The sequence below is a fragment of the Protopterus annectens genome, chromosome 1.part2 (genome assembly GCF_019279795.1).
Source record: "Protopterus annectens isolate FY-2018-M chromosome 1.part2, PAN1.0, whole genome shotgun sequence".
Taxonomy (NCBI): Eukaryota; Metazoa; Chordata; order Ceratodontiformes; family Protopteridae; genus Protopterus; species Protopterus annectens.
The window spans coordinates 565,680,830-565,704,636 of NC_056727.1; the positions used below are offsets into that span (position 1 = coordinate 565,680,830).

The following is a 23,807-nucleotide window of genomic DNA, read 5'->3' on the forward strand; positions in this document are numbered from 1 at the left end:
ATACCCTTAATTGTCTTATTAATTCTCTAGAAATCACTTTAGAACTGAGAAGTTGTAAATATATTTATTGGAGGTAGAGAGCCCTCAACTGCAGACTGACCACAAACCAGTAGTTCCACTAATTAAGTCATATGATTTAGACAAAGCACTACCGAGATAACAGAGGTTGCTTCTGAGACTAATATGTGTTGATTCCAGAGTGAGCTATAGGTCTGGAAGGCAATTGTGGGTGCCATTTTGTCAAGAAGCCCAGTACCCAACCAGATACTATTTGATACCAAAGACAACACTAATGTTTATGCACAGAGCATCATGGCAAATCTACCAGCAACTATTAAAAGGCTTGACAGACTGAACCAAGTGACAAAACATGATTGTGCTCTACCGATGGTCATTATATATGTAAGGGATGGCTATCCTAACTCTTGGACACACACAAAGCATCTGGTGTACATCACAGTACTGTCTGAACACAACGGTTTGCTGCTCTATCAACACAGAATAGTTGTTCTCTCTTCATAATCTGCCAAACTGATTAAACAAATGTATGAAGGACATTGTAGCCTGATTAAGTGCTTTAATGATTCAAAATGTCAGTATGGTGGCGCCATACAAACATGGACATTGCAATGCTTGTGATGATGTGCTAGTTTTACATAATGTATAAACCATCCTGGAGGAAACAACATTGATACCAGCTCTATCACCTCAAGCTGCACAGTAAAAATAGTTACAGACCTAAGTGAGTTTGAAGGAGAGTTCTACCCTGTGGTATTGGACTATTATTCTCTAGCAACAGAAAAGTCTGCATGTACCAGCAATGACCAGTCAACAAATTATTTCTAGGTTCAAGACAATGATTACCATATATGGCATGCAAACTGAATTAATCACTTTGCATCCACAGACTGCTAGCACTTTGTTGAGGATTATGGTTTCATACATCCTGTGTCAAGATGTCACTATTCACTCAGTTCAAAGTGCCAGAAACATTCTTATAGGTTCATAAGTTCATAGGTGTTTAATTGGCTAATGACCACAAGGGGCTTTTTAAGCATAGTCATGCATCCCAAATCTCTGACAAGTTCTGGTACCCCTGATAAGTGTAAGCAGGGACTTGGGGAGGGAAAACTTTTGCAAGCAGAGGCCTAGGAGATGAACTATTTACAGTCTACCTGTGTCCATTAGAGATACAGGTGCAAACCCAGAGATGAATTTATGGTTCCCCACCCCATTGTCCAAGTTACACTTGACCTGGGTTAGGGAGGAATTCTGTTTCACATGGATGGGGAGCCTGTTCCAGAGATGGGGTACTCTCTAGGATACATACCCCTCAATCCAACAAGTCTTGTTCATATCACAGGCAAGGTTTAAGTCTTTAGAATGGGGAATTCTTATGGAGTTTGTTTTGTGTCCAACCTAATTCTTGCGTTGCTCTACACTGTGCTACTGGAATAAGTCCCATATAGCTAATGCATGTTAGACAAATCAGGACTGCTGTAACTATGTTGCAATCCAAACTGAACCCAAACACCATTCCATATAAATCTGAAAACAACGAAAAAGCAAAATATATATGCAAACACTTTTATATTAGGGAATATTTTACCCAAACTGTACCTGTTCTTCAATCCGGCCAATTAGTATTCTTAAAGCTGGAGGAGGGAAGAAAATGGTAAACAACTGACATTGTAGTACAGAAAATAGATAAACCACAATCCTCCATGGTGCAATGGAATGATGGTGCTTGTGAAATGTAACTGCAGACATATCCAGGCTGATCCAAAAAATTGATGAATTGTGATCATACATGGTACAAACAAATGATGGTGCCATTGTTTGATGTAACTGGTTACATCTCTAGACTCATACAAAAATGGATGAACCATAATCCTACATGGTACAAATGAATGATGGTACCATTGTAACATTAAACTGGAGACATACCCAAGCTGTTCCTGAAGACTCTCAGTCAGAAAGTTGCATATCAGAGAACCATACTCAAGTGTTTGAACCAAGGAAGACAATTTTTAGCTAATTAAAGTATAGTGATTCTACCAAGTGTATTGCCACAACCAGCTATCTGAGATAGAGTTAGAAGTTCTGTATCTAAGATGAATCATGAGGCTACCCAGAATGCCTTGAAACCTGTTGTGACTGCGTCAGGTTCTACCAAAACTGATCCATCTAGAATCATTAGAAAAGACTCTAAATGCTCTAACTCTTTGCCTAACAACCTTCTTTCTTCTACAGGCTATTTTCAAGTGCAAGTGACCAGACATGGCCACAAACTACATCTACCTGAGTGATATAGAGTGCAGCTATGTTCATCAGCAGAGATGTGATTGATTCTTTTTTATTTTAATTTTGAATAATAGTGCAGTTAAATGTCCTTTTTCCTAATAAGAATCGTGATGATTTTTAAAAGTTTGTTTTAGAAAAGTATTAGTTTATATATGTACAAGTTTAAAATCCCATCTAATATTTCCACATTGTACTTAAGAATATTCATGAAATGCATCAGAGTATATGATTGAAATATATGTCATTTAGAGGCAGATCTTCTTTCCCCACTGGGGGAGGCATGCAATGATAGCAGTTCTGTGTATTGCTTTCAAATGTATATATCTAGATATGTGTAAGTCTGCTTGTACCTTTAAGAATACTTAGTACCCATAATACACATAGCTCTTGGCTAATTCTTAAAGAAGAAGTTATGGTGGTAACTGTGATTTCATTGTGTGCCACTTTCTGTGGAATTTGCTGCATTTTAACCATGAAGTCCTGAGTCTATGTCATTATTAACCAAGAAAAACCACTTCTGGATCACAAGGTATCCAAATAAAAGCTCCAACAAAAAACAGGAAAAAAGAAGCAGCCAAACTGGATTGAAATTTTCCTTTACTGAATTCTTCTGGTACCTCGGCCTTCGCCTTCACATGGAATAACAATACAATACTTAAACCAGTATAAATACACACCTCAATTAATCACACCAATTAAACAATTAATCAATTATATAAAAAATATAATACGTTTTAAAGAAATAATGAATTAAATTCATACAAAAACAATACATACAATATATAATGTTTCTATACTACATAATAATAATAATTATACATCTAAATTCATGCCATTGGGAAATAGAGTTCCATAATTAATAATAAATTTAGATTCCATATTTAATAATTTAGTTTGAAAGTTTTTATTATTTTCCCCTATTCCCCATGGTCTTGCCAAAATACTGAACTCAAAACCAGTTTGATCCCCATTATGAAATTGATGAAAATGACTAGCAACTGGACTGTCCAGTCTACTATTTCTAATGTCTCCCAAGTGTTCCAAAATTCTTAACTTAACCCTACGTTTCGTTTGTCCTATGTACCATTTTTGTTCTTCACAGCTGCACCCAATAATGTATACCACCCCAGAAGAATTACAATCAAAGTGATCTAGTGCATGATATAAAATTCCATTAATTTTGTGGCCATCTAAATTAATGATTTTATCACAAACCTTACATTTGCTGCAAGCAAAAGAACCTGCATCCATAGCTTGTTTTTTGTTGGAGCTTCTATGTCATTATTAAACAGTGTCTGATGACACCATAGGTTGGCAGTGTGAAATATATCCAGCAAGAAATACAAGTTGAAAGAAAGAAAGAAAGAAAGAAAAAAGGCAAATGCCTGAATGAGAACTTACATGGTTATTTTTTTCAACTGCATTTCTCATCTTATGAAGTGTAACTGATATTAATGAGCATATCTTTAATCTGGCAGCCAGTGCAGAGGGTTAAGGCTGTGAGCCATAAACCCAGTGGTAGAGTTTGATTCCCTCAGCCCTGATTTGTCTACTGTGTGACCTTTTGCAACTCACTAAATTAGATAGTGCTTTGGGCAGCAGTGAATTACAGAAAGGCTCTTCACTGGTCCCCCCTTTTTTCCCAAATGTTTTATTAAAATTTATATAGTCAAAAAACAACATTTGAATATTTCAGGTATATAAAAATACATAACTAAAAATATCAAGAACACATCAAAAACGACTATATACAAAAGTGTCTACTATACAATAAGAACTCTAAAGATGTTTCCAAGAGATACTATATCTTGTATAAAAGCTTAACACTTATTTATTCAACGGTTCTTTGAACTTTGACCAGGTGTTATAAGAAGTCATTCTGGTTGTTCTCATCTTGACTGATGTAAGTTCCAGTTGACAAACTTCAGTTATAAGATTCTTAAATTCATTTAATGTTGGAATAGATTTGTTTTTCCAATTCCTGGTTATAACTTTCCTTGCTGTTGTTAGAATACTCCATAGAAGTGAGTATTTAGTTCTCGTGACACAAATAGGTATTAGTGTATTAAATAAAATTAGTGGTTTGGTTAAAATAAATTTATCAGTAACTAAAGCTTGTAGAAAAAGACAAATACTATCCCAGAATGGTTTAATCACAACACAATCAAAATATATGTTGCCAATCAGCTTTAATGTTTAACTTATACCTCCAACATTCTTTGTACATTAATTCAATTTTATGCAGGGTAATAAAAGTGCTATGCATTAACTTCCATGAAAATAATCTCCATTTTAAAGAGAAAGTTGTTAACTTTGATGACAATAACATTAGTTTTTTTATCCTCCTCGCTTGGAGAATTATTTATGAGTTTAAAATATTCCAGTAGCTTTCTTTATGATAGTCAGTTGCATTTTTAACTACTTTATATAATTTAGATAAACGTCCTTTCCCCATTAAACTCTGTTGAATCAAAATAGTTAAGTTCAATAAGTTTAGGAACAGCATTTCTTAATGTCGGTTGCACTGAATTAATTTTATATTCAATTGAATTTCTACAATATTGAATATATAACCACATTTCATTACCCAAATCAAATGTATTTATTATATAATCAACAGCTTCTAATTTTTTACTGTCCAACAACTGAAACCAGTATATCAGTTTATTTTCTTTAAGTGAAATCATTATTGATAAATTAAATATAAAGATATTATTCTGGGTAAATGCTATAGGAAACATCAGAAAAATCCATGCTTTATATCCTGGGTTTCTGTAGATGTAGTTTCTAAAAGTGGTCATGATCATGGAAATATAGGAAAAATTGTTTGATTGCCATCATCTGATAGAAAATCTTTTAACAACCAGGGAAGAACATTATTTGATATATGATGTTGCGAGTCTGAGAAATGTGAATATTTTAACCAAATACCTCCTTGGTATTCCTTCCATTTGACCTTATAGTTGTAATTTAACCAGAGTGATATTGTCTTCATAATTGAACATAGTAAATATTATTCTAACTTTGGTAATCTAATGCTCCCATAAGACCAATTTATAGTATGATACATTTTGTCTATTCTCAGTTTGTTGGGATACCAAAGAAATCTCAGAATTAATTAATTAAGCTCTATAATATTTTTAGAAAGGAGGAGAGAAAGAGATTAAATTACATATAACATTTTTGGTAAAATAATCATTTTAATTATGGAAAGTGCCTCATCCATGGTAAAAAAATATTCCATTTATTAGCTAGATTATTTAGAGAAGTTAAACAATTATTGTAGTTAAAAGTTTTTTATTTTATGAATGTTGTCAGTTAAGGTGATCCATAAATAATTGTTTTTTTATCTTCAACAATATACTTTGACAATCTTTTATTTTAAGAAAGGGTATTAGTATTTATCAATAATATTTTTGTTTTGTTATAATTAAAGCAAAGTCGGACATCTTCTGAAAACTTTCTATAGTAATAAAGACAGCATGTAGGGAGCTATTACTCTCATTCAAAGTCAATAGAATATCATCAGCAACAGCTGAATTTTGGAATTTAACTTCTTATTTATCTGTATACCCTTAATGTCTGAATTAGTCCTTATAAAATGTGCAAATGGTTCTATAATTAAAGTAAACAAAAGTGTCGATAAAGAACATCCTTGTTTAGTTCCTTGGGTGATACTGATTGATTCTGATGTATATGGACCTACTTTTTATGTATGCATAAGAATTTTCATAAAGGAGATTAATAAGTTGTAGAAAACTACTTGAAAAATTGCATTCTTCTAAAACTAACAAAAGGTACTTCCAATTAGACTCAAATGTGCTATTAACATCTAAACTTATTGAAGTTAAGTTTACTTTCAATCTTTTTGCATAATCAATTATTGCTAATATTCTTTTAATATTGTCATATGAATTCCTAGTCATTATAAAACGAGTTTGATCATTGTTAATCATAAACAGTAAGACCTGCTGCAGTATAGCATGTATAGCCATAAATATTTTGTAATCAATATTCAATAATGAGATTGGTCTGTAAGAGAATCAATCAGTAGGATCTTTTTACAGATTTTAAAATGGGAAAAATAAGGGTATATTTCTAAGATGGGGAGGCATTTGTTACACATTTAACTATGGTTTAGTTTATAGGTTTAAAGTATTATGCCATCATTACCTGGGGCCTTATTAGGTTTAACTTTATTAATTTAAGCTTTAAGTTCAGACATTAATATGGACCTATCAATTATTTTCATTTGATCTTCAGATAATCTATTTTAGTATGCTTTCTAATAAAAGATTTGATTACTTATTGTAATTCTGTTTTTAGGTTATATTGATTAATTTTATTAAAATGAGATATAAATTCTCTTAGAATGTCCTCTAATTTAGTAACATTTTTTTCTTATTCAAAGAATATAACTCCTTGATATGATTGGATTTGGTTAGCAATTTTGTTCTTGTTGCTAGTTTGTGCATGGATTTTGGATTAACAGAGTAGCTGATTAATTTAATCATTTCTAGATTAATCATAGGTTTATATTTTAAAATTTCTAAATATTTACCATTTTAAATTTTCTTTTTTCAAATTGGAGTTTCCTTGGAGTTTCCTTTCTGTCTATCTACATTTAATTTATCTATTCTTTGCTGTAAATCTGTCATCTCCTTATCCCAATCCTTTTGTTTTAAAGCATACCAGGTCATAACTTTACCACACAGATAACCTTTTAGTGCATCACATACATATATCTCTGAAATATCTTTTCTATAATTGATTTGAATAAAGCTTTGGGTTTCTTTGTTAAAGAAATCTTTGAAATCCTTCAAATTAGTTATATAGGCCGCTAGCCTTTTAATAAGAATTTTACTGTTGAGGGTTAAGGTTAATTCAAAAATTATGCCATTATGATCTTAGAGCAGACAAGTGACTACTTTAATCTTGCCTAGTCTAGTCATTCAAAACATATACTCTATCTATTCATGAATAAGATTCATGCCTATCTGAATAATTAGTATAAAAAAGTGAGTCTGAATCTAAAAATTCATTAATGTCCTTAATATGAAATAAATATATAAACTATATTAATGCTTTCATTGAGGCAGGTAGCCTTCATTTTCTAGTGATATTACAATCTTCTGCTTTTAATATAGAATTAATATCACCTACCATTATAATGTTATCTTTTGAAATTTGAATAATCTGATCTATTTGCTATTTAACAGTTTAACTCCTGTTCCAGGAATCCAATACACATTGATGGTGTACAAATTTCTTTTGATTTCTAGAGTTACTGAACAAATCATTGCTTTGTTGCCGCTGTATGTATTCAGAATTTTTGGTGTAGGCTTAGAGTTTCTCCACATAATAACTACACCTCTTTTTTTCTGAGTATAATGAAAGCTGGATAACACAGTATACAATTTACTAAAAAGCCTGTCAATGTATTCTTGCAAAAAATACATGTCTCCTGCAAAAAATAATCCTGTGAATTAAATAATTTTAGAAACGTCTTTAAACTATCAATGTTTAAAGAAATACACTTTAGATATGCCATGTAAAAAGCAAAACAAAAACAGGTGAAATATCATAGAAAATTTAAAGATAAAATCTTAACCAAGAACCACACCTAGAATTCTTGAACTGTTTGTCAATTAATATATAAGTTATAACATTGAGATCATCAACAGACTATCCAATAGTAGCCACAGTAGACACCCATAAAAAACAAGATATTTCCTGAAAGATGAAACAAAAATTCTTAGTACCCATCTTACCCCTCATGGAGTCAGGCACTCCTAATTTGAATAGCAAACCTATCCAAACTTTCCCACTCATCCACTAAAATAAGTCCAATACTTCCCTGCTATAATTATAGCAGTGTGTTTATAAAAAAATCAAGGATAATCTTAAAAAAACTTCATACTCCTAATGATTATATGTATATTGTACTATATTGCATATAGAAAGATATCAATTAAATACCAAAGGTCAAGAATCTACTACGAGAATTAGGTTCAGATTCTTGATATTAAGTTTAAAACAGATTCTTTAGCTTTTCAAGACTTGTTTGCATTTCAACTTAGTATAGAGCTAAAGAGCACCCACTTGTCTTTGCCTAGATTTACTCGAAATCCCATGCATAAATGTATCCCTAAGTGCTTCAGTCAAACAAACCAACTCCAGTTCAAAGTACTATTTTACAAATTGCATATAATTCCTCTTCTTTTTACAACTGAAATAGAATGTTTCTAGAAATACAAATGATTCAGACTGAAAATGTCACATTAACTTTTTCACAGTCTTGTCATAAAATGTATCTTTTTTTCTTCTCCCTTTCTTTTTTTTTTTTTTTTTTTTGAATCAGGTTCAGAAGTGACCTGCATAATGACACACCCATAAAAGTGGGTAAGCTGTAATGTTATCCTCTGAAGCAATAATGCTAACCACAAATATTGATTCACTCTTTCGTTGCATGCATTCTAAAACTCTATTGGTGATTTACACTTTCCATTCTTACTAAATAAATGTTTGAAACTATCATCCCTACTTTTTTCTTTATATGTTATAGGCTATGAGAAAAAACTCAGAAACCAGAAGTGCTGATATATTTGCAATAACAGATCGCATTAAACTAGTATGGAAATATGTACACTGTTAAACATCATATTGGGTATTGCTCGGTACCGTTCAGAACTGCACAGTTTTTCAACTGAGGTATAGCTGTCATGTCTTCTTCAGATAAATATAGCTATATTTGCCAGATGTAAGCATTGGGAAGTATTATTTTGGCAGTTTTAATGCATTCCTGTAATTAATCCTTATACAATATATTTAATTTATTAGGATTCTTCTGATGCACACCAACTTGTTCTTATTTGTCATAACAAAAGACATGGATTCTCATTTCTAATTATCTTGATTTTTGTTACTTGTATTTTTTTAGTTATGTTAAATCAAATATTGCCAGCAGAATATAAAAAAGAAACTACATCTAGAATATCAAATATTATAATAGTAGTGTTTAATGAACTAAAACTTGTAAATGTGTAAAAACAATGAACAAAGGTACAAACACTTTACATGTCTTAATTCCCTCTTGTTGTATAATGATGAATTCCCTCAGAAATGAAATAGGCAAATATAGTAGCGGGGCATTTCTTTTTATTTATTTATTTTATTTATTTAACATTTGTTGACCAGAAAAGTCCAACTAGGACAGAGCCTATTTTTAGTGGAGGCCTAGAGAGAAATACTCCAGATGTACATCTTTGGAATGTGGAAGGAAACAGGAGCACCCAGAGAAAATCTAGGCAAATGCAGGGAGGACGTGCAGACAACACACAGAAGGCTCCCCAGCCAAGAATAGAACCAGAGAACCTCTTGCTGTGAGGTGATAACATTAACTGCTGCACCACTTTGCCACCCACACAAATTGTCTCCCCATCATGGAATCATACCCTCGTCTCCCACGTGACAGGCGGGGATACTTACCACTATACTAAACAAGGAGTGTTTATGTACTATTGTATAGCTAGGTGTTCCTGTAGAATACTTTTTGTGTCCTAGCACTACTGCTATGGATATTATTTAAACCATGCATGTACCATCACTGAATTATGTCAACTGTTTTTAATTTACACCTTTCATCTCTTATTAGTTTTAGTACTGCATTTCTTTTTGGTTCCATTTAGTAAATCCCCTTCATTTCGTGCTAAAAACAAAACTAACAAGACCAACATTATGTTAAATTTCTCCAGTACCCAGTCACAATCAGAGCAAAATTTTATGTTTTCCATGCCAGTAATTTATTAACTGAAAATTAACTAAAATGTATTTAAATACAAGCATGTTGAAGCAAACAGATGCAAGAATTTATAGTACAGTAATAAATCAATGAGATTTTAAATTAAAAACGTTCAATATAAAAGGGACTCTTAAAAGGTTTCCCTAATTGCATAAAAAAAAATGTGGTTATCCGTAGGAAGTGTCAAGCCCATCATAATTCAAGTCATGATTTCAAAATCCAAGACAAGCTGAAAATCAAGCAACAAAAATACCAATCAACTCCATTACAACTTGTCTGTACTCCTGCTGTTTGCCCTTCCACTTCACATGTCTCCACCACCCCAATCCCTTTTGAGTGACAACTATAGCCATTTACTAGATGAGGTCACTAAACATGCTGAAAACATGGCACACAATCATCACTGGAAACCCCAGAGGAATTTAAACAATCAAAAGAAGTAAATGAAAAAATCAGGACTAATGGTGAGTGCACGAGAACAGTAAGATTGTTTTAGTACAATCCAGTCTTCATGGTTTTTCAAGAGGAGACAGAAACCACTCCCCTGCGCTTACCAACAAACAAGAGAACTCATCCAAAAACAGAGATACCACAACAGTCACAAATAAATTGCATCTGTTATGCAATGCAAACCGAGCATCCCAGTGTCCAGTCTCATCACATACAAAAGCAAAAAATGAAGTGGGTAACTTTATAAGACAAAACAAAATGATACCAGTCACACAATTCCCAAGACTAGGCTTCTTATTCAGATCAGAACACATCATGACAAACACAAATCAAGCAGGACAAGAAGCTACATACAAAAGACATTTCACCCTTACTTCCAAAAACAAATGTCTCAGGCAGTTCACTTTACAATAGTCCAAGACCAGTACAGCTCTAAGCAACCAGAGAAGACACAACCAAAAAAATCAGTGCAGCTAAACACCAATCAATTTAACCAATATATAAAATAAGCGACTAGATTTTAATATGCTAAAATATAAAGCTTTATGATTTAAAATAATGTAAACAAGCCAAAGTAGGCAACTGAACTACCCATAATGTTTATTGATATAAATAATAAAGTATCATTAACAAAGGAAAAGCAATGGAAACCTGAATGTATAATAAATATTGATGTAATAATAGCAGTGAAAAAAATAATACAAATAGGTATACTAGACCAAAGTAAAAGATAAGTAAATGATGACTCCTAATATTTATTTGTTGATTAGTATAAATTAAAAACTAAATTAAAGGGAAGGAAACAATGATTAATTTCCTTACTGAAGTGAACATCCAAGTTTCCCTTCATATGCTTTGAATCTGCCCAAAGAGACTGTGGAATTTTATAAACAGAAAATAAATGAAGGCACGTTATGACTATAAGGCAAGACAATTTTATGTGAGTTAGTATCATCGTCATTTTTCTTTTAACTTCTTTTTCTTATCACTTGTTTTTCAAGTATGTTTTTTTTGGCTTGTCTTTTCCGTGAACTGCTGTTGCAATCCATGTTTTGTGTTTGTTCTAATATATTATTAGTTTTTATAAATGATATGGCACAGTCCAGGTCTTTGAAGGTTTTGACTCCATCCAATAGAAAAATTTTAAGTCTAGCTGGAAATAACAAATGAACTTTGCTATGATCCTTCTAAAGACCTTTTATTAAGGGAAGAAAGCCTTTTCTTTTGGGCATCACAGCCACAGAATAATCATTATCAAACCTTATTATTTTATTGTCTATCTTGATTGGAGTTTAAGACCAAGCTGATTTAAGAATTAGGCCTTTGTTGTGTGAAGAAAAAAAATGACAATGGTATATCTCGGCAGAGGATTACTTTTGGAGAAAGATGTAACCAAGGACCAGAGAGCTCTCTCAATGCCATAGGACATAGCTTCAGACAAATCTAATGTCTTAGTGAGCGAGCATGTTAGAAAGTTTATCATACTGTCTCCTTCAATCTTTTCATGCAGACTAAAGCTTGTTTCTCTGAGACCTGTTTTCCAAGTATTCATTTTATTTTGCAGAAGAGGATTGTATTTCAGTAAACATTCTATATTATTTCATTTTAATTTGTTCTCCCTTCAATGTAATTTAATGAATCCTCAATGTCAGATATTTGGGGTTTTGCTGTTTTAAGAGCTAATTAATTTCTTCCATCTTAGAAAATTTTCTTTAAAGTTATCTATTTTATTATCCGTCTTCTCCATTTTTAGTGAAAGTTCCTGTATGTTAAAAAGAACCATGTAAAATGCCTTCTTTATAGAAGAGTCCTGAGACTTTGGGTTTGTATTATTCATTTCAGCCTTATGTGTGAAGAGATCTTCCAGATAAAATGTTGACAGGAAAATAATGAAAACTAAAAATAATTTTTTGATAATATCATTCAGAATATCTTAACATATTTATATCCACTTGAAAAAATCAAATAGTAGTATGAAAATATAATTTCCTGTCAGAAATAAAAATAAGTAGCAGTGCAAGTGAAATCTGCTGCTAGTCTAACAGCATCCTAGCCTCACCCCTCTTCAATGGTCCCCTTGACTGCAATGTGACCTTCAGCCAGTCACTTAACCAGACAGCACTTACAGCAATGGATAATTTGGGATAGGCTCCTCAATGGTCCCATATACTGCAAGCCTAATAACTTCCTATGAACCTATAAGTACAGAAATATATCTGCAGGTATATCTAATTAAAGAAAATATAGCTATGTAATCATAATGTGAATTAAAATATAAATGTGTCTTATCTAAAGGTTCATGTTCAAGCCTATTCATGAAATGTTTATATTATTCAAATATTTGCTGTTCTAGTGATACTGTAAAATGAAAGTAATACAAACACACTGTGATTGCTATATATCTGGTGAGCCATAGTTGTTTGCACAGTGAGATGGTAAAATTAGATATTTTACTTGCCTTAATGATCATTAAGATAAACAAATCATGATTATGGTGAGTGATGTTGAACTGTTGAGTATCTCCTGAGTGCTCCTGGTTTTAAAACAACAATTTTTAGTTTTTTTCTTTTATATATTCATTTTGCACATCTCTTTCAGGTTGGAAACAATGATTTTGGAAGCATAAAGATGACATATTTGCATCTTAGCATTTGATATTCTTAAAAGTATTCTTAAACTAACAGATTTATATTTTAAGCAGCTCTATTTTAACTAGGCTAACAAAACTGCTAATTTTTTCAGGTAGTAGCCACCCTGCATATGCTTCTGTAGTTGCTGCAGCTCGATCAAGTAAGTGGCTTTTGCTTTCCTGGCAAAAATCCATAAACAACTAACATTTGGATCAAGTCATTTAATGCATGCTGTACTGTTTGTTAATGTCAAAAAAATATTCTGGCTGAAGGTATACTAAAGTTGTATCTTCCGTTCTGGTAGCATTAATACTATGTTCCACTATGATATTGCTGATTCATATTTTTGCTTTTTATAACATTTATTGGTAAAGTCTGAAAGCAGGATACATGTCTAAAATGAAGACTAAAATAAGTTTAAAAATGTATTGTGTTTCAGTCTTACCTACCACATAAAGTATTCTAACTATAAGCACAATTATACGTACATTTTTTTTCATTAGAAGAGTTTTTCATCTTTCACATTGTAATATAATATATTTAACAATAATCCATGATTATCGTAGAATTCATCGACAGTTGTTATAGTTTGATCACAATGGTGAGGCCCGAGTGATTAAACAAAGCCAGCTATGGGTAAATCCTGTAATATCTCCACACAGGGATTGATTATTGCAATTATAGAATGGCATTATTTAAGAAAGAAATGACATACCTTTCTTAAATAATGTCATTGTATAGCAGCACTTTAGTTTTCCTCTACCTTCTCTGCTGGATACTGCTATATTGTGCATGTATATGGCGCATATGTCCACACACTTGTGCAGTACACTAGTGAAGTGCAAGAGAGGAGATGGAGAAGACAGAAATTTGTACATAGCTTTTACTTCTCAGATTATTTGTTGGAGAATTCCTGACAATCCAAAAACAGGGGCAATTTTTAAATATTACTCTAACCACTTAAAAAGTTAATTGTACAACACGTTTGATATCAATATGCATTTTTTAACAATAGGAATTATGAAACGTTAATGTCTGGTTTAATTGACTGGCAGTAATACTCTGTGATTTACCAGAAAATCTAAAACGTTTTATGAAGAACAGACCAAAGATATGAGAAAAATCAGGGACATTCTGCAAAATTCGAGACATGTAAGCAGTATGCTTAGTGGCACTACAATGGGTACAGCAACCCAACCATACTTCAGTGGCGAGACTTTTTCTATTGGGATATGTTTGATTTACAATGGGTATTCTGATTAGGCTGTCCAATCAGAATGCATATTTTTGAATAGTAATGATCCTTTATTGTATAATTGCATTTATAAAAAAAAACAACTCAGAAAATTCATTAAGTACTGCTAAAGTTTGTACATCATTCTAAAGGCTTCCCTTATTATATTTCATCTTAATTTGCTCCCCTTTTAACATCTGGTTCCACTGCCAAACATTATGGCAACATAGTAAAACAGCTGCATGCTATAGGTTCATAGGTTCATGCTATGTAATGGAATGCCTGACTTATGACCAAAAATGAATCATGTTTTCCAACTTCAGCTGTGTTTTCAACATATGATGTTACATACAAAATAAAAAAAAAATGAGAAAGTACCTTCATCTATAAAGAAAAACATGGATCCTAATATCCAAAAAGGACCTCCTTTGATAGAAAATCTAAATATAACAAGGCACTGCTTATCTCTTTCAGTGTCCATTGTAAGTTCAAGACACCATACTGCAAATCCCACAACTTTGAAAAAAATAAGTGTGAACAGTGAAAAGTATCTACCAAATCTGGAACAGTTTATCGTAGAGAATTCCCCCTTATATGTGGTATGTCAGAGTCAATGCATATATGTAGCATGCATTTGGGTCCACAGCTGCTAAATCAGGGTGCGTAGGGGGCTTGTCTCTGCAAAGAAAAAAAAAACATGTTTAGTGTGCAACAGCTTGCTTCAAAATGTGTTACTTTTAAGTGTTAATTATAATTAAATTTTTGGAGTTACAGAGTTATAGGACTAGCAGTAAATATGGGGTCTTTGTCTTTCTGTAGGTTTACTATTTTGCTGTCTTTTGAAGAAAATACCAGGGGAAAAAAAGAGGAATTTTAAACCCCTACTTCAAGTTTGAGAATCAGCAAAGTTTGAAAATGAGTCCCAAAATTACAAAAAAAAAGTAAACAGAATACCTGAGAAATAACAGTGAACTGTTTAAAGTTGCTTCTAGATTTAAAAGAATTTTTGCTGAGGCAAACATTGTACCCGCAGTGAGAAGGGATGTAAATCTCCCATATACCTGCTGCTTATTTGTACTGAGATTGCTGTGGCTTCTGCTATGAAAAGTGATAGACCAAAACTCCGAGCATTACAAATGATGAAATGTAATGCATGAAATACAGAAGGGTGAAAAAGATCACTGCAAGTGATTTTTTTGCAGTGGGAAGCCCTCCTGAACCCCAGATCTGGGGGTCAGACCCCCTCTACCTCCCCCAAACTTCTACATACCAAGAGAAAAATCTTCCAAAAGATGGAATCACTGCTGGTGCACACTTAGCAGTCTCACTAGTAATTGCTTCCTATAGGAACACAGTGATCAGTGTTCTGGTCCTCAAAGTCTTGTGTTTTGTTCAACTGATACTTAAAGAATTTCATACCATCCACCTGTAGTATACTTGATTGCTATACCTCAGAGAAATGGGGATGCTCTGAGGGATAGAAATTTTGGGCTTACTTTGTATTTTCTCCAAACTTTTCATAAATTTTCACAATTCAGGGATCAGAGTTACAGTCACCAAACTTGCAACAGAAGCCAACATACAGCAGTTTGCAAAAAGTAATACAAGTGCTTTTTAAGATTATTTAAAAATGTACAGGGTATATAGGTTCATAGGTAGGTACTAGGCTATCTGCCCGAGGGCATTTATAAGCCTAGCCAGAGTGTGTCGGCTGTCGTCGCCCCATTGATTAACTGATCCTCTGTCAAGCAGAGCCAATGAAGTGATCCCAGGGGTGTATTTTCTGTTACCCATCCACTCGTCAAAGTTTCTCTTGAAGAGTGTTAGTGAGGGGCTCTGCCTGATGTAATTTGGAATTTTGTTCCAAAGCATGGGGAGTCTCTGTGACAGGAATCTATCCCTCCAGCATATTCTGTTTATTGTTGTGGCGAGGTTTAGCTCACTAAGCACGTGGCTCGCAGTGACTTGGATTTCTTTAGGTGGAGCATGTCCATCAATTCTGAGTTGGACATGGCTTTGTAAGTCAGGCAGAGATCACCTCTGGGTAAGCGATATGCCACTGAGTACAGCCAGAGTTTTTTCAGTCGGGCTGCATAGGACATATGTTTGAAGCCAGTAATCCTCTTGGTGAGGTACTTTTGTGGTTTTTCCAGCTGTTGGAAGTGTCTTGTGAGGTACACCCCAAATGGGGCATTGTACTCTATGATGGGTCTTATGAGTGACGAGTAGAGGGGCACTATAACCTCTTTATTTCTAGATGCGAACCCTTTAGTAATTAGATGGGCCATATAGAAGGATTTCCTAACTACTTTGGCAATATGATTGTCAAAGGGGAGATTACTATCTACCTGGGAACGTTCCCAGATCTCTTATTACCTCTTCTGTAATAAGGGGGCTTCCACCTATGTGGTAATTTGTGGGTGTTTTGTTTTTCCCAAATGGGATAACCATGCATTTTTTGGCATTTAGCTTGAGGCCATGACTTTGACACCAGCTATCTGTCTCAGTAAGGCCCTTTTGGAGGATATCCGTGTCAGCCAGAGAGTCAATTATGGCTCCCAGTTTGCAGTCATCGGCAAACTTGGTTAGCCATAGTCCTCCTGTGTTTGCCTGTACTTCTGAGAAGTATATGCCGAACAGTAGGGGTCCCAGGACCGATCCTTGCGAGACACCACTTGTAACTGGTTTAGAGTCTGACCTGGAGCCCGCTATTCTTACCGTGTGCGTTCTGTCTGTAAGCCAGTTGGCAACCCATCTCATGATGTAGGGGTTTATGTTCAGGCTGATGAGTCTTTCTGTAATACCCGAGTGGGGAATGGTGTCGAAAGCCTTGGCAAGGTCAAGGTAGGCTGTGTGAACTACCTTTCCCTCATCTATGGCCAGGTTTAGGAGGCATGATCTTCCCTTAACAAAGCCGAACTGGTTCGGGTCAAGTGTTTGGAGGTTCCCAATGTCTTTGTTAATGAGTTCCATGATGATGTGCTCCATAGCCTTGCAGACCAGGCTAGTCAGGCTTATGGGGTGATAGTTACCAGGGTCAGTTGTGGCCCCTCCTTTATGGAGAGGAATAACCGTTGCTGTGCACCATTCTATGGGCACATAGCCTGTGGAGAGGCTGAGGTTGAACAGCGTATTTAGGTGGGGGGGGGTTAGTTCATTCTGTAGTTCGTGCAAGATGCAGCCTGGGACACCATCTGGTCCCATTGATGCTGTGTTTTTGGCTTTTGAAAGGGCTGTTTTCACCTGTGCGTCTGTGATTTTTGGGACACTACACTTTTCCGTTATTGTTGTGGGCTATTTTGGAGGTGAGGGGGGTGGGGTATGTGAGCCAAAACTTTCAAATGGAACATGTTTGAATTATCTCTTTCTGAGAATTCTAGAAATTGATTAATTTTCTCTACTAAGATGGAATATTTATAACAAAAATTTTTAACATTATGGGGTGAGCTGTAACAAAAGATAAGCTACAGGACTTTGGAAATATAACCAAAAGAAATAGCATTTATTTCTTGTGAATTTGAAAGGAACCACTGACTTTATTTATGGTTTTAGAAAATAACTCAGTGTAACAATACTAAAAATGTAACATCTGAAACAGCACCTACATATTTAGCTTCTATGTCTACAAATTATTCTCCACCAAAAATATTTCTTATCAGATTTGGGATTAGTAAACCAAGTAACATTTAATAATTACTAACAGCTCCTGGAAGGCAATTACACATCAGTGATTCTCTGGTTTGTGCAATGAACAGCTATGCACTTACAGCCAGGATTTACAAAAAACATCTATTTAACAGTTCAGCTTTTGTGAACAAAATGATCCAAAAATTACATTTATTGCATCATTTTACTTCGAATATTGTTTTTAGTTGCTTCAAGTCTTGCTATAACAAAACTGCCAAGTTCACTACAAACTCCCTTTCAGAACCCACCATTGCCTACCACTTAGGGAACTCCAGTGGCTTGAACTCCCACACCTACTACTCTATCACCAACTTGTCATAGCCTACAGCACCCTAAAACAACCTGACAAAACTCCCGCACTGAAGCAACTACTGACCAACTACACCCCTAATCGCCCACTACGCTCCGCCAGTAAACCACTTCTCACTGTTACCACTGCTTACAACACAGCCTGCAAAGCCTTATTCTCACACGCTATAGCTAAAATTTGGAATAATCTCCCCTCACCCATAACTGCTGCAGCTAACTCCAACCAATTCAAAAACACCCTTAAGGCCCATCTCGTACACTCCTGGCTTTTTCCATGTGTCACATAGTCCAAAACTCTAATCCATCTATACTATCCCTACCACTATTGTTTCTGCCCAGTTAGCATGATTTCCTCAAATGCATGACTCCCCAACGTAGAGTTATACACAATGTAGTCTGTACCTGTTTGTGCATTACAAACAGAATGTACATATGTAAATAGACATAAACTGAATAGTCACTATGGCTTTCCATCTCTCACTAGACTAGTCAGGTAGAACAAAAGCATGTACCTCACTTTGTATACCATCAGCATGGTAGTCAAATACCATTTTAATGTATATACTGCTGCAATGTCCTGTCTGCCTTGTGGACCTTCTTCTCTAACTCACTAAATAATAAATGTAGAAGGTTAATAATTTATCTCTCTCTTTCTGTCTTTCATCTCCCACTATATAGAAAAATAGTGAATACTGGGTGTTTTCCTTCACTTTGTATAATATTTTAAATTTGTACTGCTGTGATGTATTACTTTTTTGATATAAATGATGTTACAATGTCCTATTTTTTTGTTATGTAAACGAGCTTTTCTCCCCGGGCCTCCACTGAAAATGGGCATCATCCAGTCAGACTTTCCCGGTTAACAAAAATTAAAGAAAAAAAAAATAAAATAAATTTTAACTCGGGACAAAAAAATTGATGGACTCTGAGCATTTTAGAATTCCTAAATAATATCAATGCCCATTTTAATTAAATAATATATCCTCTCAGCTAAAATGTCATTTAGTTGTTCTTTCCTCCTATTAGTAGTAAAGTGTTAATAAAAAACCTGCTTTTTTTTACTAAAATTTAAACCAAGGTTTAAAGCTTTTATATAGTTATGGATAGTTAATCATACCCAGGCATTATTCTAAGGAACTGTGAAGAAATAGCTTCTTTGAACTATAGCTGTTTCTGTTTCTATTTTAAGTTAAAGGATCTTTTTAAACAGAATATATAACAACTATATCTTAGAATCTTTTTATACTTGTGTAAAATATTAATACTGTTTCTGCTAAAATGTTCTAGACTTAGCATAACTGTTTTATCTATTTTCCTGTGACTTGATATAGTAGCCTTGACAAATGTCAGACATTTTATCTAGCAGTTAAATGTGTTTCTCGTTCATTGTCTTTGTTGAATTTAAATATATAATCTTATTTAAAAAAATCATGGTTATATTTCCTTCTTTCTACTGTAGACCCACAATGTAAATGTTTAGGATAGTCGCTTCTTTCACAGTCTTTCACTTACATACGTTAAGAGTTGGTATATTACTCCAAAGTGGTTAATAATGCAGGAACATTCGCTCACAAATCTTTGAGGTTAAATGAATTGTATGTGTTTTCAACTAGAAGTTTTTTCAGATGAAAATACAGCTTGAATGGCTAAACTTTGATCTTATTACAGCAATGTATAGTTACACAGATATCAGCTGTCATTAGCCTAGTATATACTTATGAACCTATGAACCTGTAGCTTAATGTAGCTTCTTATTTTAATTGTACCTTAGAGGGAAGAAAATCTCCTTCTTCCAAAATCTGTCTAGCTTCACTTGGAAACTAGTAGATTACCTGGTTCCATGCACAATCAAGTAGCTTCTCCTAGTGTTAACACTTACTGACTGCTTTAAGTTTTGCTTTTATTTATTATGACTTACTGTAGCAATAATTAAACTATGTGCAACTAATACTATTCAGCAACTGATGTGTACCCCTCATAAACAGCAGTGCATTGTATGAGATGAAACATTAGGTTTTGTATTTTATTACATATAAGCATAGTCTAGTAGAGAACACCCATATCTCTTATGCTCATATGTAATACTCATATTCCTCTTCAAAATAAATAACTGTTTTACCTTTTACCTCCTTCCATAGCATAACTGGCAAGAATTGTCTTCTCGAATGTATCATAAACATGTGAACTAATGTCTCAATATCGTTCGATAAACAGAACAGTTATTTGTGTGGTGTTAGTCCATGTAAGCCAACCTGTGTGAATGACCTGAGACGTACCTCCCTGGACTACATGAAAAGAGACATAGAGGAGCTCTCTGAGCATGTAGCCCAGGCCCAGACCGGTATGACCCTGACCTTGAGTAGCATCTTACCCTCACCAAGAATGATGCCACAATATGAAGACAAGATGATCAATTTCAACAACTGGCTTAAGTATTGGTGTCATTCAAAGGAGATCCAATGCCTGTCAGCCTGGGATGGCATGCTCGACAAGCCACGATGATTCGCTAGGGATGGCTTGCACCTGTCAACCCTGGGCTTTCGGATATTGGCAAAGGCTCTTGCCATCCCCATAGTGCCTTTTTTAGGCAAGGCTCAAAAGACAAACCCACGTCCATAGGTATCACAAGGGATAAGAAACTAAGAGTAATGCTACTCAATGCCAGAAGTCTAAACCTCAAGATGCATGCACTCGAAACTCTCCTTAGCATGGAGAACATCGATATCTGTGCAGTAACAGAAACCTGGTTCAAGGCTCCCGAGAGCACCCCAGCACTACCAGGTTATACCTCATACCATGCTTTTCAGCCCCAAAACTTGGACCGAACCACAAAAGGAGGGAGTATCAATATTCACAAAGATACCCACACCTCCAGGTTGGTGGCACAGCACGAAGCATCAGAGACTATCCATGTGCAACTAACAGTGGGTAAAACTGCCTTCCAGTTTATAGCCTGCTACAGACCACCCTCTCAAACCCAGGAACCCCACTTGGCCTTCCTGAGAACAGTGGAAAATATGAAGGTCTCTCCAAACACCATTATATTGGGTGACTTCAACTACCCAAACATAGACTGGGAGCATTACTCTAGTTCCAACACCCTAGCCCAAAGGTTCCTAGAATTTATAAACTCAAATGCTATGGAACAACTTCTTACCACTCCCACAAGAGGGGAAAACATACTGGACCTGATCATCACCAACATGGGGGCTCTATGCTCCAGACCAGAAGTGTATCCCTCACTGGTAAGATCAGACCATAAACTAATCTCACTGGATATTCACATCCCAACCCAACCCCCTGCCCAGAAAACCACAGTGAAAAACTTCTCTAAAGCAAATTTCACACTCCTCAAAACCGAGGTGGAATCCTTCAAAGCCCCCGGGCCTGTGGAAAATACGGCCCAGACCGCAGAATCCTTTATAAACGCATTCTATGAACACCTTCAGGAATGCATGGATCATGCAATCCCAAATAAAACCAAGACCCAATCCTCCAAAGGCAGGCATCCTGTCTGGTGGACCCCAGCCATAAACAAACTATACAATAGAAGGAAGAAGCTACTACATGATGGAGCAAAATCCCAAAAAGGGAAGGCATCTCTGATCAGTATTAGCAAAAAAACTACAGGCACTCATAAATTCGTCTAAGGCCAGCTTCGAGAGAAAAATTGCACACGACACTAAGGATAATCACAAAGCTTTCTTTAGTTATGTTAGGAACCTGGGTGGGAATTCCCAGATATGCTCAGAATTAGTCCAAAATAACAAAAAATACACCGAACCCACAGACATTGCCAACATCCTAGCTGACAGGTTCAGTGCAAACTTCTCCCCCCCCCACCAAAAGGGCAAATATCTATCCCAGCAGAGTGCTGCCCCCCTGACATCTCAGATGCTCAGGTAAGAGCCGCCCTCTCCAAAGCAAAAAACACAGCATCAATGGGACCAGACGGTGTCCTGGGCTGTGTCCTACATGAACTCCAAGAAGAGCTAAACCCAAACATAAAACTACTGTTCAATCTCAGCCTTACTACAGGATATGTACCCAAAGAGTGGCGTACAGCAACAGTGGTCCCTCTCCACAAAGGTGGTGCCTCAACAGATCCTGGAAACTATTGCCCCATAAGCCTGACAAGCTTGGTCTGCAAAGCTATGGAAAGGATCATCATGGACCTCATAAATAAAGATATTGGGGACCTACAGACACTGGATCCTACCCAGTTCGGCTTTGTTAAGGGCAGATCCTGCCTCTTAAACCTGGTCGATTTCTTTGAAACAGTCACCAAGGCCATTGACAAGGGGAAGGTGGTCCACACAACCTACCTGCACCTCACAAAAGCCTTTGATACAATACCCCACTTGGGCATTATAGATAAGCTCACCAGCTTAAATATAAACCCCTATGTCACTAGATGGGTTGCAAACTGGCTCAAGGACAGAACCCACATGGTTAGAAGTGCTGGAGCCATGTCAGACTCCAAACCAGTTACAAGTGGCGTCCCACAAGGCTCAGTCCTGGGACCTCTCTTGTTCGGTATATATTTCTTGGTGGTACAGGCCAACACGGAAGGACTGTGGCTGACCAAGTTCGCAGATGACTGCAAACTAGGTGCCATAATCGACTCTCCAGCTGACACAAGCATCCTACAAAAGGGCCTCATAGAAACAGACAACTGGTGCCACAGCCATGGCCTCAAGTTAAACGCCAAAAAGTGTATAGTCATCCCCTTTGGCAAAAACAAAGTGCCCACAAATTACCACATAGTTGGTAATCCATTAAGTACAGAAGAAGTAATTAGGGACCTGGGGACCCAAGTTGATAGCAATCACTCATTTGAAAACCATGTGGCCAAAGTGGTTAGAAAAACATTGTATATAGCCCACCTAATCATGAAGGGATTCACATCTAGATCAGGGGAGGTCATCGTGCCTCTTTACTCATCCCTCATCAGGCCCATAATTGAGTACAATGCCCCTTTTGGGATGTACCTTACCAGACACCTGCAGCAACTGGAAAGACCCCAAAAGTACCTCACCAAGAGGATCAAAGGGCTCAAACAGATGCCATATGCTGCCTGGTTAAAGAAACTCCAGCTCTACTCAGTGGCATACCGCCTGCTCAGAGGCGATCTGTGCCTGACGTATAAAGCCATGTCCAACCCGGAATTAATGGACATGCTGCACCTCAGAAAATCCAAATCCCATCGAGCTACGCGCTCAAGAGACTTGAACCTCAGCACTGAAATAAATAGGACATGCTGGAGGGACAGATTCATAACCCAGAGGTTCCCTTCACTCTGGAATAAAATCCCAGTCCAGGTTAGGCAGAGTCCCTCATTGACTCTCTTCAAGAGGAATCTTGATAAGTGGATAAGAGATCGTAGGTTTAC

The 23,807-nt window shown here is 35.6% G+C and overlaps 1 protein-coding gene across 3 annotated transcripts in view; it reads left to right on the top strand.

Moving 5' to 3' along the window:
* The window catches only part of VIT (vitrin), a 1,072,224-nt gene that overhangs the window by 572,560 nt on the left and 475,857 nt on the right, over positions 1-23,807 (top strand). For 2 of the 3 annotated variants that reach the window (XM_044057778.1, XM_044057779.1), the window contains one exon: positions 13,298-13,345. The exons of the other annotated variant lie outside the window; for it this stretch is intronic. In XM_044057778.1, coding sequence (XP_043913713.1) covers positions 13,298-13,345 — 48 coding nt within the window. The remainder of the gene's footprint in view (positions 1-13,297; positions 13,346-23,807) is intronic. 3 annotated transcript variants of the gene reach the window in all.